Raw genomic sequence first — 16,551 nt, 5'->3', positions numbered from 1 at the left:
TGAATGTGATGAAGAAGGAGAGGCAGAGGACTGAGTTATGAGAAGGTCAAAAGCAGAGGAAAGCGGGGGTGGGCTGGGGCATTAAAAAGATTGTGTCCGTCTGGCTAATGGTTCTTTATGGCTCCCTGATGTCCTCAGATGGGCAGGATGACTGGCAGAGAGTGTGACCGCCGGTAACTGTACATCACCTCTGTTTGCCCCCTTCAGCTGACGTCCCACTCAGCAGGACCGCCTGCCACAGTGAAGCGAACCACTAAAACGCCATAAAACCAACAGACTAAACAGCCATTCATCATTACTGCGCACACATGAGCCGCGTCACATGCTGCAGTCTTAACTGTCCCACTCGGTGACTCAATACACACATTAAAACTTCATCAAGTATTACCGATAGAAAAAAGTCTGACCACTCAAACCTCAACCGCCATTTGTAATGTCCAGAAATAAGGCAATCATGGGTGAAAATGGTTTTGTTGGTCACTTTTATTGAATTGGTGATGACTTGAACCAAGTGCAAAGCAGTACTGTGCTCCTTGAATCAAGTGTGGAAAAAAAGATGTAAAACACAACGAGTGGGATGGATCCATCTTCACTGTGACGTTAAAATCCTGCATCCTGACCAGCCCAGTTTGGTGTCTGGAAGAAAAGCATGAAGAAAATGGAAATTAGACCGTTTGTAGATCAGTGAGAACGATCAAAACAAGACTTTTGTTGTTGATTGTGGGAATTGTGAAAAGGCAACATACATGTGCAAGCAGTTAAGTGGTGACGTTTCCCTTGTTGAAGTGTGTAATGTGTGTGTTCTGTTGGTGAGCACTGGGTGGCTGTGAGGGCTGACAGGGACCCTGAGCAGCCGGCCCAGATGGTAAGCAGTAAATGTTCTCTATATGTAAGTGATTTGTAGCCTTGAGGACAGCAGGATGTAGTGGTGCTCTGTGAGTTGTTTGCAGCCTCTTTTGTCAAATTACAAAAACTCCTTAATGAGTGGTGGGGGGGTGGCTTTGCTTTTTTACAGGACAGGGTTACGGCTGCACTCCTGCTGCACATATTCAAACAATAGGGAGGAGGGTAATTGAGCACATCAAAAGATAGCCACTCAAGAGCTGCACGGTTAAAAAGTGAACATTTAACATGTCTGCTGTAACTCTGTGGCCTTGGTGCTGTCAGGTGTCGGCCCAGGGAACCAACCCATCAATCTGCTCTGACACACGTGCATGTCCTCAAGGAGTTGTGTGAAGCAACAATTCACAGCTCCACCTCAGAGTATGTGCGTGATTATGACATTCTCTGTAGCTGCAGTACTTGAACAGTCTACATACCGCTAAAACACACAAGGTCAACATCAAAAACACACTTAAATGGGATGACTGGACCCTGAGCCAGACATCTGCAACAGGTCCTAAGTGCAGGGAACTCCAGGCTTTGAGTAATGTTCACCAAAAGCCAGTGTGAGGGTCCACCTTATTTACGTTGCTGAGCTGAGTCACAGTGCTCAGGCATCGTTTTATGGTTGTTTGGAATCTACCTTGTCATTAGGCCTTTGAAGAGCAATGGAGGGATGAAAGCGTTAGCTCTGTTAAACTTGCTCTTACTGGCTTATTTCGTGTAAAGAGAGCTTTTGTTGATGGTTGTTCATCAACATTCTTCAGCCTTGTTGTTCTGAGCTGATCATTTGAGACGCTTTGAACTGCCCTGAGTTCATGTCGACCTTCAAGCAATCTGATCGGTTAAGGGAGGGTGGGTTGCCTTCAGCGACAAGCTTGGAGTGGTGGTTTATGTGCATTCAGTATGTACAGTATGAGAGTTACTCACCTCGGTCTTGGTGCTCTGAGCCTGCTTTTTCTCAATGTTCATGGCCAACATTTGGCTGCGGAACGAGAGGCTCTTGGTCTTCTCAATCACCTGCTGGTAAGGTGATATGGCGTTGTTCCCCATGACCACATGACCCTAGAAATACGGACAAAAATGGACAACAGATTTACAATAACTACCAATAGGCCAAATCACACATGGACGTGTAAACACGCCATCCTACAAACACCAACCAGTGGCTGCTCAGGTCCCATTCACATCTACTGTAGACACATCTAGATAATTCTATGTCATTCTGCAGGACTGGGCTGTGATTTGCTGATTATAGAGAACTGTTGTGATGTGTATGCCAAAACATGCAGGTTCAACATGGAGCCTCACAAAGGTGACCTAACAAGGGTGATAAATTATGGTTACAATGTCCTTACATTGTACTCATCAATTACAAAATCAGGACATAAATAATGCCTCTGTTACTCTCAAGTCACACAGGTGGAACATCTAAATGGGTTATATGACTGTCACTACTGCCCCCAGTTTGCAAAGGGCTGTTTGAAAAGCTTTGATTCATTAATTAAGTACTGAGGTGACTGATTGAGGAAGATGACAGCAGGTCTCACCAGTTTGGAGTCAATCTTTGCATCCAGCCTAGCGTTGCGGATAAGGTTGACGATCCATCTCTCAGCTTCCTCGGGCGACATGTTCAGTTTGTCTGCCAGCATGCTGTAGAGAAAACAGAGAGACATGAGCTGAAACATGGATATAAGGCAACAGAAACTGCAGGGACATCTGTCTTAGAGCTGTGCAGATTGTCTCGAAGCTGAAGAGCATACCCGAGGAGGACCCATGGCTTGGCACCACTGCCATGGTACCAATATCACTGTATGTGAGGACCCTTTTGATTAATGAATTTCCCCCACAAATTATATTTCGAGGGATAATGAAATTCAACAAGATCACTGGAGCTTTAGATTTGTGATGTACTGATACAGCAAATCAGAACCTGAGGATTGCACTGACCATATGTTAAAAACCCTCCTTGATAGATTACACTGTACCGTCAGATTTTTTAGCCATGACAGCCGCATGGCTCTCTGGGATGAGACACATGTATAGATAGATGTGGAAAGAAAAGCAAGATGTTCCGCCATGCACAACCACTGCTCACGCAGGATACATGTCTCACATGGACATCGTAAACATTATATCCCCTAAACACAGGCAAGTTAGCATTGTCGTCGTAAGCATTTTCATATACTGAGATTACTAGCAGGGCCTAGTTCAAATAAAATTAAATAAAAACATTTTTAAAAAGCCATTTGATAATATAAACAAATTCAATCTGAAACTAATATTGTTGGTATTACTTTAGTACGACAGTCTTTACCAAGATATGTGGCTAGACTGCACAGGGCATTTTTTTTTTTTTAAATCACAGATCTCTTCAAATAATAATCTTACCTAGGGACAAACAACTGAACTGTCTGAACATGTTGATGCATTCATGAAACATGTATTAGCACTAAATAACTCTAAACCACTTTTAAATTACATTATGAAGACTGTTGCACATTATGTGCCAGGTCACTATTTTCATTTGAGAGCGTTAATAAAAGACAAACAGGCAAAGGGTGCACAAGAAAAAACATGTCTCAAAAACACTTCTAATGGTCCTCTACTAACGGGAACTTGATTTACAGACTTGTACGAATAACTCAATTAGAAGTGCTGGGACGACCTCATGTTGTGAGCCTCTGTGGTTACTTATCCTTTCATTTTTTTGTACCTCTGTTCAAGACACACTCTCTCCCCACCTGGCTGCTACAGCTTGTGACACACTGGTCAGAACGGTGACTGTCCCTCAAAATGAAAGCCAGGTTGGAGGCCGGCCTGCTCTTTGATACAGCGAGACATGGATGTGTCACAGCAGAGAGAGGGGAGGTATGAGGGTGGTTGCCATTCTTTGATCCAAAGCTTTCCCCAGTGCAGCTGGCTTCCCTTGTGGCTTTCAAAATAACTAGACCCCCCTCGATACCCCCATCTAGACCCCCTTCCCCCCACATTTCCTGCCCCCTTCCTTCTGTCTGACCCCCACCACCCTCCACGCCTACCACATTTCATATAAGGGCCCCAATAAATATCCTCAACCGCTCTGTGCACTGCCTACAATTACTACAGAAACCCTACCTCTCATCTCAAAAGCAAGACACCGACCCCTCCCTGCCCTGAAAAACCTTACTAACACACATACTTAATGAATACTGTAGGTACAAATTTGTCATTGTGTATAGTCTGTGTGTGTTTCTACAAAATAATCAGGGTTATAAGGCCTATATAAAAACAATTTACTCCACTAATTATCACTTCCTGGTCCATTCATCACATTTTGTGAGACTCCTTCAGTGAGTAAGCTAGAATTTGCCCAGACCACAGCACTTCTCACGCCACGGCTCTGCAAACCACCACTATTACTGCTTTCAACTGTTGCTCTCAGAGTTAAGACATTCTTTTTGTGGAAAGTAATCTTATTTGGGATTTGTGATAATGTCTGTCTTACCTCACGGTTCAAAAAGTAAATGAAAAAAAAGCGTACCACTTTCTAACCCATGAATGTTGGTCAAATGGTGGCAAAACCACATGAAGAAGGGAAGTGGAATGATGTCAGTGTCTGGATGGGGCATTAAAAGCATAAACAACAAATAAAAGCATTACCTCAGCATAATGAGCAAAAGTGGGTTTGGTCTCCAAGTGACAGTGCACATCTCTCAACACTTTTACCGCAGTGAAGTGATGGAGGAGGTGGATAATAAGACAGAAGAGCAACAGTTGGAAGTTGATTCATGAATATCTAGGCAGCCCAGAGGAGTGCAACACAGTGCAACACAGAGATACTGATCATCCAGTCACTCACCCCAGCAAACTACTACAGCTGACTACACTTCAGTTCATCAAAACCTGGGGAAAATGATGCTTGACAATGAAATTGCTCCTATGGATCATTATTGGGAACCTAACAAGTTTGGAAAAGTGTCAGCTGTCTAATGACGCAACTTTAGGTTGTGATGGATAACACATGTGGTCGATCACAGACTGACACTATTAACATCAAGGATTTTAGTCTGCAGGCATACATGTTGCTAATGTAGAGCAAATGGCAATGATTTACCTCGTTATGTGGATTAGTAATGCCATATAATATGTAATGCAAACAAACAACTCAAACTACTGCATCAAAAAAACTTTCTAAAAGTTAAATGAATGCTTGTCTGACACAGCAAATCAACTAACAGGGGCTGCAACTAACAATTACTTTCATTAATGATTAATCTGACAAGTATTTTTAACAATTAAGTGATTAATCGTTCAGCAGTTAAAAAGTCAAAAGATTGTGATAAATGCTTATCACAATTTTCCCACAGCCCATAGTGGCAACTTCAAATTGCCTTTTTTGTACAACCAACAGTCCAAAACCCAAAAGCTCTTCATTTACTATAACATAAAAGAAGAAAAGCAGAAAATCCTCACATTTAACAAGCTGGAACCAGCAAATGTTTGTCATTATTGCTTGAACACATACTGAAACAAATAATCAGTTCTCAAAATAGTTGGTGGTTAATTTTCCTTCTGTTGACTAATCTTTGCAGCTGTATACCAGGGCAATAGTAATATATGAGTGTTTGTGTTACTTTGTCCACTCTTGTTTTACAACAGTGTAATACTACAAGAACCATAGTCAACACCTGTTAAGAGCACCCCTCCATCACAGTCTCAGACATTCAGAAACACCCTTCACTTATTTGCCCTACAATCAAGTAATCTAAAGCAAATTTGAATGCAATTTGTTATTGGTTCCGATTTTACCCGTGTGATTAAGTGATTGCTGCGTAGGGGTACTGGGTGTTTTGTTTGGCAATTCAGTTTAAGTGGGGACACATGTCAGTCAAGTCCAGGTCAGATATGATGATCAAAACAAACACGATCTGGTTTCCTCACTAGGGAGTTAAGCTAACCCCTAACCCCTCTAAACGTGATCTGTGCAGCATAACACAGGAACACAGAGTGCCCCAAAAGGCCCAGGGCCTCGGCCTGTACCAGCCAAACTCCTCTAATCTAATTTTTAAAAGAAAGTCTGGCAATGTTTTCCTCTCAGGAAGGACATTTGTACATCAGAGGAGGGTCACTTTATCTCATTGTCTCTCAGAGGTGTACAGCAGCAACTCCTACTTCAACCTTAGAGTGAAAATCAGAAAAAATGGAAGGAGAAAAAAAAAGAGAAATGGAGGGAGATTGTGAGGGAGCAGGGAACGGGTCAGACTTATATAACCTACGCTATTGACATCCTTTGGCCCTAAAGCCAAGCAGACAGCCTCCATGACCGGTTTTATTTTACACAATCATGATCCTGTTCCTTAGGGGAGAGGGGATCACTTACATTTCGACCCCTTACTCACTCTGGCTCCTGAGCTTTCGACTTCAGGCTAGGGGACTCCTTTGGGTCTCAATACCAACCTCACACTTGAAGAGAGGGGTCAGGCATCGGGGTCTAATTCTGTTAGAGGAGAGGAGGATGGGGGGGGTTCCTCCTCAAAAGTAGCCCCTTTCTTAACATGACTGGTCTAAAATGAATGCATTGTTAAACACTAACATATGATAGCGTTTGGGAGACTCCAAGCCATTTGGAGCAACTTCGCTTTCGGCTTGGGGTAAAATTGATTTTTCGGGGAAACCGAAATGATCGTGTGGTCTTTTTAATGACTCAATTGTGAGGTGGAAAGATCCTCAGTGTTACATCCAAATACACAAGACACTCCTTCCAACTACCAGTGAGCTGTTGTGTACAAATACACTCTCATGATGAGGGGAAAAGAACTGCCCAAATGATCATGTGTCTGAAGCAGTTACTCAAAATGTCAAAAGGACAAGTGTGCATCTGAGGTCAAACCAGGGTCTCGCCACTGAAAAGTCATGGAAGGACTAAGGAAATAAACCCTGTAAATCAAACAAGGAAAACAAAGCTAAATTGGAAACACATACTCGGGACACTGAAAAGTCTAGACAAAAGGATGTGTGTGTATGCAATTACGGGTGCAGGCTGAATCACATTTTCACTGCCTACAGTACGTTTTACATAAGCCTTTATTGCATAAAATAACTCAATTACGCCAACTTCTGGTCTACTTTTGTGTCCCAAGCTGTGGGCAAAAGGCAAGCTAAATATCTGTGAAACCATCATGGCCAACAGCTGTAAAAATGTCCTCATTAAAAACAGCCATCAAATTCATTTGAGTCCACGCTTGGGTGCAGAGGGCTTCTGGGTAGAGGACTAATGACTTGGAATTTGGGTGTCTTTCAAAAATAGGCATGTTCTGTCCATCGTCATAACACCACCAAAAATAAATACGGAAATCCCTGAAACTGCGTCTGATATTTGTTCCTCAACAAACTGAGAGCCCAAGACACAGAAAAAAGGTGAAAAGTAGAAAAATCACCGTTCGACTTCCTCTTTCAGTGTTACCACTAACCTTTGTGGTCTTTAACAAGTAAATGGATCCAATTGCAGTAAGTCTGCCAAAAAGAACCAGGACTCCTAATCAATTCCAGACAATCTGCAACTGGAGATTTCGACAGGGCCTGATCATGTTCCATGGTTCAACCTTGACTACAGACCTCCACGGCTCTATATAACAGTCAATGCAATCATTTTCGTGTCAGCAGAAGTAATTCATTCCCTCTTTCCACTGAGCATCATGTGTTCGTGGACCATATTTGAAATGCAGATCTTCCTTCAAATCTTCAGCATTCACAATATGCCTGAGGGGCAGTTGAATGTAGCTTTTCTAAAAGCAGTGTGAATTTGTAGTGTAAATTAGTGTGGAACAGGGTAACAAAAAGAACATATGCATTAACTAATATTAGAGATTAAATACAGCAACAAGCACAAATCCACCATTACAAAGATCAGGATTAATGGCTGAGAAGGGTGAATGCTCTGCTTTATCTTAGTCTCTCTCTAAAATTGATATAAAGAGGCAGCCAAATCCCATAATCTCTCTTAATTGCAGACAATTACTATAATCTTTTATTTTCTCTCCACTAATACGCACTATAATTAGCATTGACTAAATTTCTTGGTTTTGGGGAGGCATCCAAGGTCAGTTTTATTTTAATGCAACTAAACTGAATTTTGAACCTACAAAACCTTCTGACCTCCATTCACCCACGAAAAAGGGCTGAAAATGTCCTGCCTGTCAGAGCAGCTGGTAACATCTCAGACCGGCTAAACCCTGACCTCTTCCTGAGAGAAAACTGTCCATGAATTGGCCTTGGACAGGTGGTCTTAAAACCTGAGTGTGTAGACCAACCTGTGGAGACCTGGAAGCAGTTAAACCTCACAATACTTAAACCTCAAGCTGTGTGGGGTCAGCATGGCTGTATGTGGAAGGGGCAATAAATGCTTATCTTTGAGGAAAATTCCACTAATCATTAAGCCCATGTTCTCACTTCCTGTTTACTGATTGCCCTAAAAGTTTAGTGACAGCAAACAGGACTTCCTTTTGGTCTTAAGAGATGTCTAATTTCTGCTGTGCAACAGGGTTGGGATTTAAAAGAAACTCTACTGTCCACACGCAACACTGAAAATGAGACATCCCAACTGGTAAATTGTAGTTTATCTTAGTTTGGATTGTATTGAGTGACTAACCTGATACTGATGCACTGGTGAATTCTGCAGAAGGTCTCAAAGATGAAGAGACGGGCATTCTCAATAAAGTCCTCGAGGCAAGCCACCAGGAAGAAGTCATTCACAAGAACCTGAGAGACAGAAAGCATGTTACATTAGCGCAGTGCAGATATTATACAAAGAGTTATTTCTGACAACACCTTAAGGTTCCAGTACAGCAAAACAGTTAAATAAGCACCGAAGCCAGACCCTCTTAGACTCATTAGGACAATCAAACTGGGACCTTTATATTAAACAGCATTGGAGTCATGAGTGCAGCATTACAAGTTTCAATCTGTCTACATCTCGGAATTCATGTCTTATTCAATTAAGGAAAATAATAAATTGACAAACCAAATTCCAATCAATTTTTTTGTGATCAACTTTTTATTGAATTTGTCACATTAAAACCATAGTACGCATAAGGTACCATAGGCAGGGATTCCTGCACAAAAAACAGCATTTAACACAAACTATAATATAATATAATATAATAATATATACTGTTATATATAATATTGCCATTGCCTTTCGAAAAAAGCAAAGAAGAAAGAAAAGAAATAGACAATGTGTATGGGTCTCCTTATATTCTATTAAATTTACAAATTAGGCCCTAAAGAGAAGCAATTAGAAGCAATATTAATTTCGGCTTTTTAGGAATTGGGAATATAGATAGATATTTTCAAGATACTAAGCCACGTTAGATCAGAGATTAGACATAGAGGGGCTTTCTCAGAAAACATGAAGGCTTGTACCAATAGTATTCCAGCTACATTTAGAACAGTTCGGGCCATCTGTGAGCTTTAATTGTATGTAAACATATGCAATTATTTGGTGTGGCATAAAATGTATGCACAAACTTTTTGTGAATGAGCTGGTATGCTCGGTTTTTTGATGAGATCAATAAATTAGTTCAATAATTGTCCCAGTCAAATTTAAGGGCCTTTCCCTCGAGGTCACAGAGGGATGGAGGGAGGTCAGTGGGCCACAACGAATACACGGTTTTATCACCAAATGAAAGAGTTAGCTAGCTATCGTACCATTTCCTAACTATGTTTAGCGGTTGTCTTGTGTTAATAGGGTGTTTTTCTTGTGGTTGGTTTGTAAAACAAATAGGCATCTGATTAAGCGGATTGTGAGCTGTAGTTTCCCTAGTAAACACAATCTCTTTGGATGTCTTAGCTGCAACATCTCTGGGCTAGGCAGAGTGGACAGGCCAACCTATGGACACCCAGCCTTTCCGCTCTGCCTAGCCCAGAGACTGCTGCAGCGAAGAGCGGCTAGGATGAGTGAACCCAAGATGAGCAAAAGCAGACCAGGCAGGAGGCTTAAGAGACTGGTGGGTGTACCAGGGATACTACAGCTTATAGGCCGCTATATCAACACCGCAAGAAAAACAGACTCAACCAGAGCCTCTAAGCTTAGTCATAGTCATACCTAAATCTAACCAATGCAAACAATGAAGGCAACCAATCAGAGGCAGAGTAAGGCAGGTCTTTCAAGAAAAGTGGTGGGATCCATAATAAGGCAGCAGAGGATGTTTGAGGGTTAATGGAAGTGCTCAATTGATGAAAGGGTAAAGGCGAAACCTGCAGAATGCCATGGGCACGGATTTCCAATCTCAGTTGCAGGTACAAGAACCAAGAAAACCGAGGAAGAGACTCTTTGAGCAACTGGAATGAAAGTAATCCATTTGTATCATACAAATCTTTAAGACTTTAAACTATACCAAAAGACCCATCTATAGTTGAAATATGGACCAGAATTCTGTAATTTGTCAAATTATTAAGAGGGTGAGGACAGAGGGATCATAAAAAAAGAAAATTTAGTTGACCAAGAACAATATTTTTTTTTTATTCAAACATAAGTAAGCAAAATCAGAGTTATGCCCCTGAATATAATGAAAAGCTGGTAATGTGGAGTGTTGGGCATTGGCAATCAAAGGATCGAGAAGAGACTTAACTAAGTTTATGACCAGAAAATTAACTGAACTGAGGTTAATATTTGGAGATATTAGCAGAGTAATACATCATCTGCATAAAAAAGGATTTTATTCTGTCTATCATATACTGATACGTGAGATGTGGCAATTTATTCTAATTTCCTGGGTAACATTTCAATCCATTTTTCCGATATAGCCCAGAGTAAAGTCAGAGGGAAGGGAGGGCCATATTCGCAACATTTACAATACCAAAAGGTTTGTTCTGGTGAAGTTTTAAAAGATGAAAGTTCCCTGTATAAGTGATCCCAGACCCAGCAAGAAGCTTCAAATTAACCACAAATCTTCGACTTCTACAAACACCACGTGAGACAATACAGTAAAATCAGAAACAACCACAGCGATGACCACATCGTCTGTGACTTATCACCAGTCATCTGGTCTAGGGGTTCAGTGTCAACTCAACTGTGAAGGATTGCCAAATTTCACAGCTACAGTCATCAAACAACTGTAGCATCGCCAGTCCAAATAAAGTCACAGATGAGAGCAACTCTTTTCAGCTGTCCATATACAGTATCACCTGTGTCTTGTTACAGTAAGAAATACAGCCTTGGTTGGACTCTTGACACTACTGCATATGGCCAATTCATCTACTGTAAATGTTCATGACCCAGAGGTACCACTGTGTGAAATGCTCCCATTTCTCAGTGCTTGCTGCATTCCAACTCTCCACTCATTGCCATTTCACATCACAGACCTCCATCTTCAAAAGTTCTCCAAGAATTACCAGTTCTTTGTTTGCTTAAGCTTAGAAAGCTGTTATCTGACCAGAGTTCTGCTTGAATAAATCCCAACTACATGGCGCTATCAGGCAACGCACATTTCAGCTATGACAACGCTTATCTAAGGCTGATAAACTTTGAACAGTTAAGTGCTCTAATTACTGTCATCTGGGATTCAGACCACAAAGCTTAAACAAATTCTGAAGGGGCTTCAAGAACCCTTTTATGCACAATCTGAGGGCCTGGCTATAGGTAGGCCTATACTTTTCATTCTTTGACATGCAAGGATCTAACATCTGACAGTGATTCCAGATTTGGGTGGGGTGGGAAAGAAAGAAAAAACCTGTGCAGCCTGAACAGGACAATTTAAACCAAACTAAACCCCCCATTTGAAAGCACTTGGCTCAAACTATTATACAGGGTACAGTGAACTGAAGACAGGAGAGCTGAAAACAATACCCATATCTTGCTATTACAGCAATCAGTAAACAGATGGGTGCCACTTCTCAGTGGCTCGAAATTGATGCATTACAAATGCTCATCAAGACAAGAGCCCATCCCAATGGAGTATCCGTTTACCTCAATCACTCCACGGTCTGTGAAACATCCCTTTACCTCTGAAATAATGCGCTTGTTAAAGGATTGCGTGTGAATTTCTGCAGGGGAAAAAACTGCATTACTGACTTCAAAGAAGACCATTTTGGGAAAATGTTTGCAGACCCATCACAGGTAATGCATTAAAGGTGCCGTTAAACATTTTTGCAACCACCCACCTCGCTAGACCTGCTTGTGAACTGAACAAGGTCAATAGAGGTCTTTTGTGCGTACTGGACATGCTCTGATAAGACTGACAGGTAGGCCCAGAGTTAAAAGCGACTGGAATAACTTGGGCTCTGACCTGAGAGGTAGTTGGGATAAAGCATCTGTTTCAACCAGAGTAGAGTCTCTGTAAAAAGAACCCCATGAGGCGAGGTCAATACCAACCCAGAGACTTCCTAAAAAAAGTATGTGCAAGTGTTTAACAAGGTCAGTGATTAAGGGCGTGTGTCATGTCTTAGCTGAAATAGGATACACCTCTAATATTGTTGATAGTACATGTTATAGTTTGGAGATGGCCCCTGGAGGCCTTTGCACAGGAAAAATCAAATTTTCTCCTAGAACATGCTTTGGATTTTTTATGGTCATGCACAGAGTTTTTGAGGGTTTAAGTAAGGAAAAACAAATCAGCTCAATTGGTTATAGCTCCCTCATTTGTTAAACAGTGATTTGGGAATCTGAGGACTCTTTGTATTAGCTTAAAAATAGATTAAAATGAAACGGAACTGTCAGTAAACCGTTGACATGATTTATAAACATTTACTTAGAGGAAAGAGACATTTGATCAGGCCAGATGTTTTTCATTTTGAAGGTTTTTAGTCAAGAGGCAGAAGATAAAAAAAGAGAACAAATGACCCCAAGTTCTGCCCTTTACTCCTCTGCAGGGCCAAATTATGAAGTCATCTGGGAAAACCAAATTACGGTGTATACGAAAAGAATGAACTGAGTCTAAATTACGCAAAATATACATCCAACACAACAGCAGTTAGGACACCTGCTCTCTTTCGCAAACGGATTACTGCTGACAGAACGTGTCCCCAGAATCTCAACAGCCCCTCATAATAGGGTCTACTGGGCTGATACGATTGATGCAACGCTGATTTTGTTTTTTTTTGACTAGGTTGTACAATAATTCCTGTAATTGTGTTCACCTGATACCAAATTGAAAATTCACCACTTTCATAGCAATATCAAAAAAAAAGCTGCAGACCAAAACACGTTGGCAACATTTAAGATAAGCAGACTCAAATACATAAAAAGTTAAAACACTGAGAATTCTTAAAAGATATAACAAGTAAAAAGAAAAAAAAGGCCAATAGATTTAAACGAAGTTGACTTGCAAAACATCTTGTGTCATGGTTTTAGACAAACTACTTTGTCTTGAATGAAAATCTAAAAAGAAAGTCTAATACAGTATCAGAGAGATTTTAAACCAACTGCTTATGATTTTTAAGGTTGCAGTTTGTGGTGTTGTTGATTTGTATTGCTATTATTGTATTTATTTGTATTATATTATAATTTATAATAAAGTATTATAATTATTGTTCTTATAATTATTAATATTATGATTGATATTATATTCATTTGTAATACTGAGAAATCCAATTATATAAATTGGGTGGAGAAAATATTGCACCTGGGTTTAGAAGGGGCAGCTAGTTGTGAACTGCATTATAATGCAAGGTCTTGCTAACATTGTTGCTACTTCATAAAATGTACACCGGTTTATTATTAGGTACACCTTGCTGGAATGCAGACTAAGAAAAATCCAGCCATAAATCAAACCTTATGAAGCTTTTAACCTTATTTCTGCTGAAACCTTTTTAAAGATGTGTGGATAAAATTTTAAGTCTTTAGGTTTATGCTTACATTGTGTAGCCAAAGCTGTATAGTATAGTGTACTGCAAAGACAGGCAGAAGAGCCAACGCTCAGTGTTATATTTCATAATTTTATACATTTTATATTTTCTTCAATTTATCATTTATCTTCATGTTATTTAGGATAGAGCCTCTTAATTTCGCTTTCAATGTGCATCAGATTGATGCATTTCACTTTAAAATGTGCACAACTTTCTTCTGGAGGAGCATGCACCTGGACACCACCTACCACAGTCTCACAAAATCATGTGGGAAACACTGATCCATCTATAATTATTGTCAGCATTCTTCACCAGTGTTCTGTAAGTGTGTTTTTGTCTTCAGCAAATTATTACAAAAAAGCCAGTGGATGCTCTCTGACTGAAGTTTTATAGAGATGGTGAAATATAGCCTATCAGCACTGTTTTATAGAACAGATTGGATACACAGACCTTAGCAAGAGGGGTTCCTGACATTATTACAGAAATTTTGGTATTGAGACATGCATATGATCAGACAAAATAACAAGTCTGTCATGCCTCTGTCCTACTGCTCTGTAAATATCAGCTCACTTGAGGTCAGTTTAACTTTCAAAAGTATTCCCTGTGTGTTGAGCTTTGTAGTCAACATACAAAGAGGACTTTTATAGTATACGACTCATTCTATTCTCACATCAAGGACTGTTACATTCAAACATTACAAACCTTAATTGAAATAAATGCTCTAAATGTCAGTGCTATGACTGATCTCCCCCTACGTGTGTCTGCACGCCTCTTAGGAGACTTTTGCTTATAAAGCTTTTACTGTTAACTACTAGCCTGATGGGTCAATTACAGGCCATAGTAAAATCTGACAGAAGCCTGAGTCATGCAGTGTGTTAGAGGACCTCTATATTTGACAGTATGATACAAGGCACAGACTATCACTGCTCTGTCTGCTCTGGACCCACGCAGGAGCCCAACAAATAGAAATGCTGTGTGAACAGGCAGAAGGTCAGACAGCGATCACATCATTACTAACGCTGTTTACTACGATACTACATGTGAAAGTTCAGGAGTCTGACCAACAAATCAAGTTCCTCAGAAGACCTCTGCATTGTCACGGAGAGACAAAATCTGGACCAGCCGCTTCACATACTCAAGCAACAAAACCTTGAAACAAATGTTGGTAAGGTTTTTGAAGTGGTTACTCACCGACTCGCACTCCCTCAGTTTCTTCTGAGCACTGTCAAAGTCAAAGTTGACATACAGGCACTCCACAAACTCTGTGATTGGATCTTTGTAGGTGTAAGATTCCTGAAAAAAATGGAAATATAATAAAATACATCTATATGTTTACATATCAAATCTGCTATAGCTCAAACTTTAATGAAGTCAATGTTAAAATGAACAGAATAAAGCTGACGTATACCTAGAGATTTATATTAAATGTACATGTGATTCTTTTTATAAATAGAAATCACTAATATCAGCATACACACACTACAATGAGAAAAACAATAAATCCAAGTTTGGTTTTATTTACTGACAATAATGACTATGTTGTGAAAATAACCACCAGCTGGGCACAATGGCTAAATAAACATAGCAATTTACAAGGCCTTGAGTGAAAACACATTTTGAACTCACAATTTGAAGAGTTTCAAATCATGCTTAGAGTCCCAACCTGACCTGAGGCGTCAGAGCACTGAGCACACGTTTTAGTGATTACCAACAAGAGGCTACTGTCATTCGTGGAGAAACCATCGATACACTACAGTCTGTCAATTCACTACCATGTATCAAATGTACTGGTTTCAGGGCTTTTACAGCTTGGACGCAAAGCAATATACACTCCCTGCACTTAAAAGGAAGTGTGAGCAATGCTACGGAGTAACATGGTCTGTTACTCATCCTTCAAAGCCTATATGGTCTATAAGCAATGACCTGATAACTGTGTGCACTTTGTAAACACCGCTGGGTGAAAATTCAAAGTCTGGTACCTGCTGTATGACCTTCACCAAATCCTTCAGAACCTGCCGACGCTTACGGACATCCTTGTTTGTAATGACCGCTGTGGTCAGGTAACGTAAGATGTGCGGGCACATGGTCTGGATGGCATTGAGGTATCTGGAATGAGGGAGGATAAAGGTAATGACTTATCAGATTGATCAAAGACATTATCTCCTTACAAGGACACATAATATAACATTTTGGCTGCCTGTTGGGCTCCTGGCATTTAGGACAGAGAAAAAGCCTTTGCAGCTAATACAGATAAATGTCCTAACAGGACCCTCACTCGGGACATGGGTCCCAGCTTTAAGCTGCCTCTTTCATTAGTGTCCTATGAGAGAGAGGAGAAAAAGGAAACCCTGGCAAGAAGATATAGATCAGTGAGCAGGGACCTGCCCAGTAGCTGAAACCCAATCCATCAGGGACTGATGTTTCAACCACAGGTCAACTGGCTAAGGGCTGAACACAAGAGACAGGACGCTGTTACAGGCTGATTCTAATCCCACACCAACTCTGGAGACAGTGTTCTGTTTAAAAAGGTCTTCACACATAAGCACAAACCACCTCCCCTATCAAGACTGGCATTGACTGTATCACCAAAATGTTTTACTGGTTTCTAAATATTTCCCTCTGAACCTCCAATTGACCACATTAAATCTAAAGACAGGAAGTGGAGTGGGCCCCTTCAGGTCTCCTATAGCTAAAGCCAGAGGAACACGTGGAGTTCAGAGAGAGAGTGCCGACAACAGTTTAATTAGCTGAAACAATTAAAGGGACAGGGGACCTGTGGCAGGAGTGATGTTGAGTCTAAAAACAGCAGTGGGCTTCTTGGCAAAGGCATCGTCGGCCTGGTTT

At 40.7% G+C, this 16,551-nt stretch overlaps 1 protein-coding gene across 1 annotated transcript in view; it reads right to left on the bottom strand.

The window, feature by feature from the left end:
• Positions 1 to 465: 465 nt before the first annotated feature.
• eif3ea (eukaryotic translation initiation factor 3, subunit E, a) overlaps positions 466 to 16,551 on the bottom strand; it is a 32,665-nt gene continuing 16,579 nt past the window's right edge. Inside the window, exons 8-13 of the mRNA XM_073485194.1 lie at positions 15,687 to 15,813; positions 14,899 to 15,000; positions 8,513 to 8,622; positions 2,433 to 2,535; positions 1,813 to 1,947; positions 466 to 636 (exon numbers count right to left, since the gene is read on the bottom strand). Coding sequence (XP_073341295.1) covers positions 601 to 636; positions 1,813 to 1,947; positions 2,433 to 2,535; positions 8,513 to 8,622; positions 14,899 to 15,000; positions 15,687 to 15,813 — 613 coding nt within the window. The 3' untranslated portion in view covers positions 466 to 600. The remainder of the gene's footprint in view (positions 637 to 1,812; positions 1,948 to 2,432; positions 2,536 to 8,512; positions 8,623 to 14,898; positions 15,001 to 15,686; positions 15,814 to 16,551) is intronic.

Source organism: Pagrus major, chromosome 17 (assembly GCF_040436345.1).
Source record: "Pagrus major chromosome 17, Pma_NU_1.0".
NCBI lineage: Eukaryota > Metazoa > Chordata > Actinopteri > Spariformes > Sparidae > Pagrus > Pagrus major.
The sequence above is the reverse complement of the archived record's forward strand: the minus strand, read 5'-3'. Positions and strand labels throughout refer to the sequence as shown.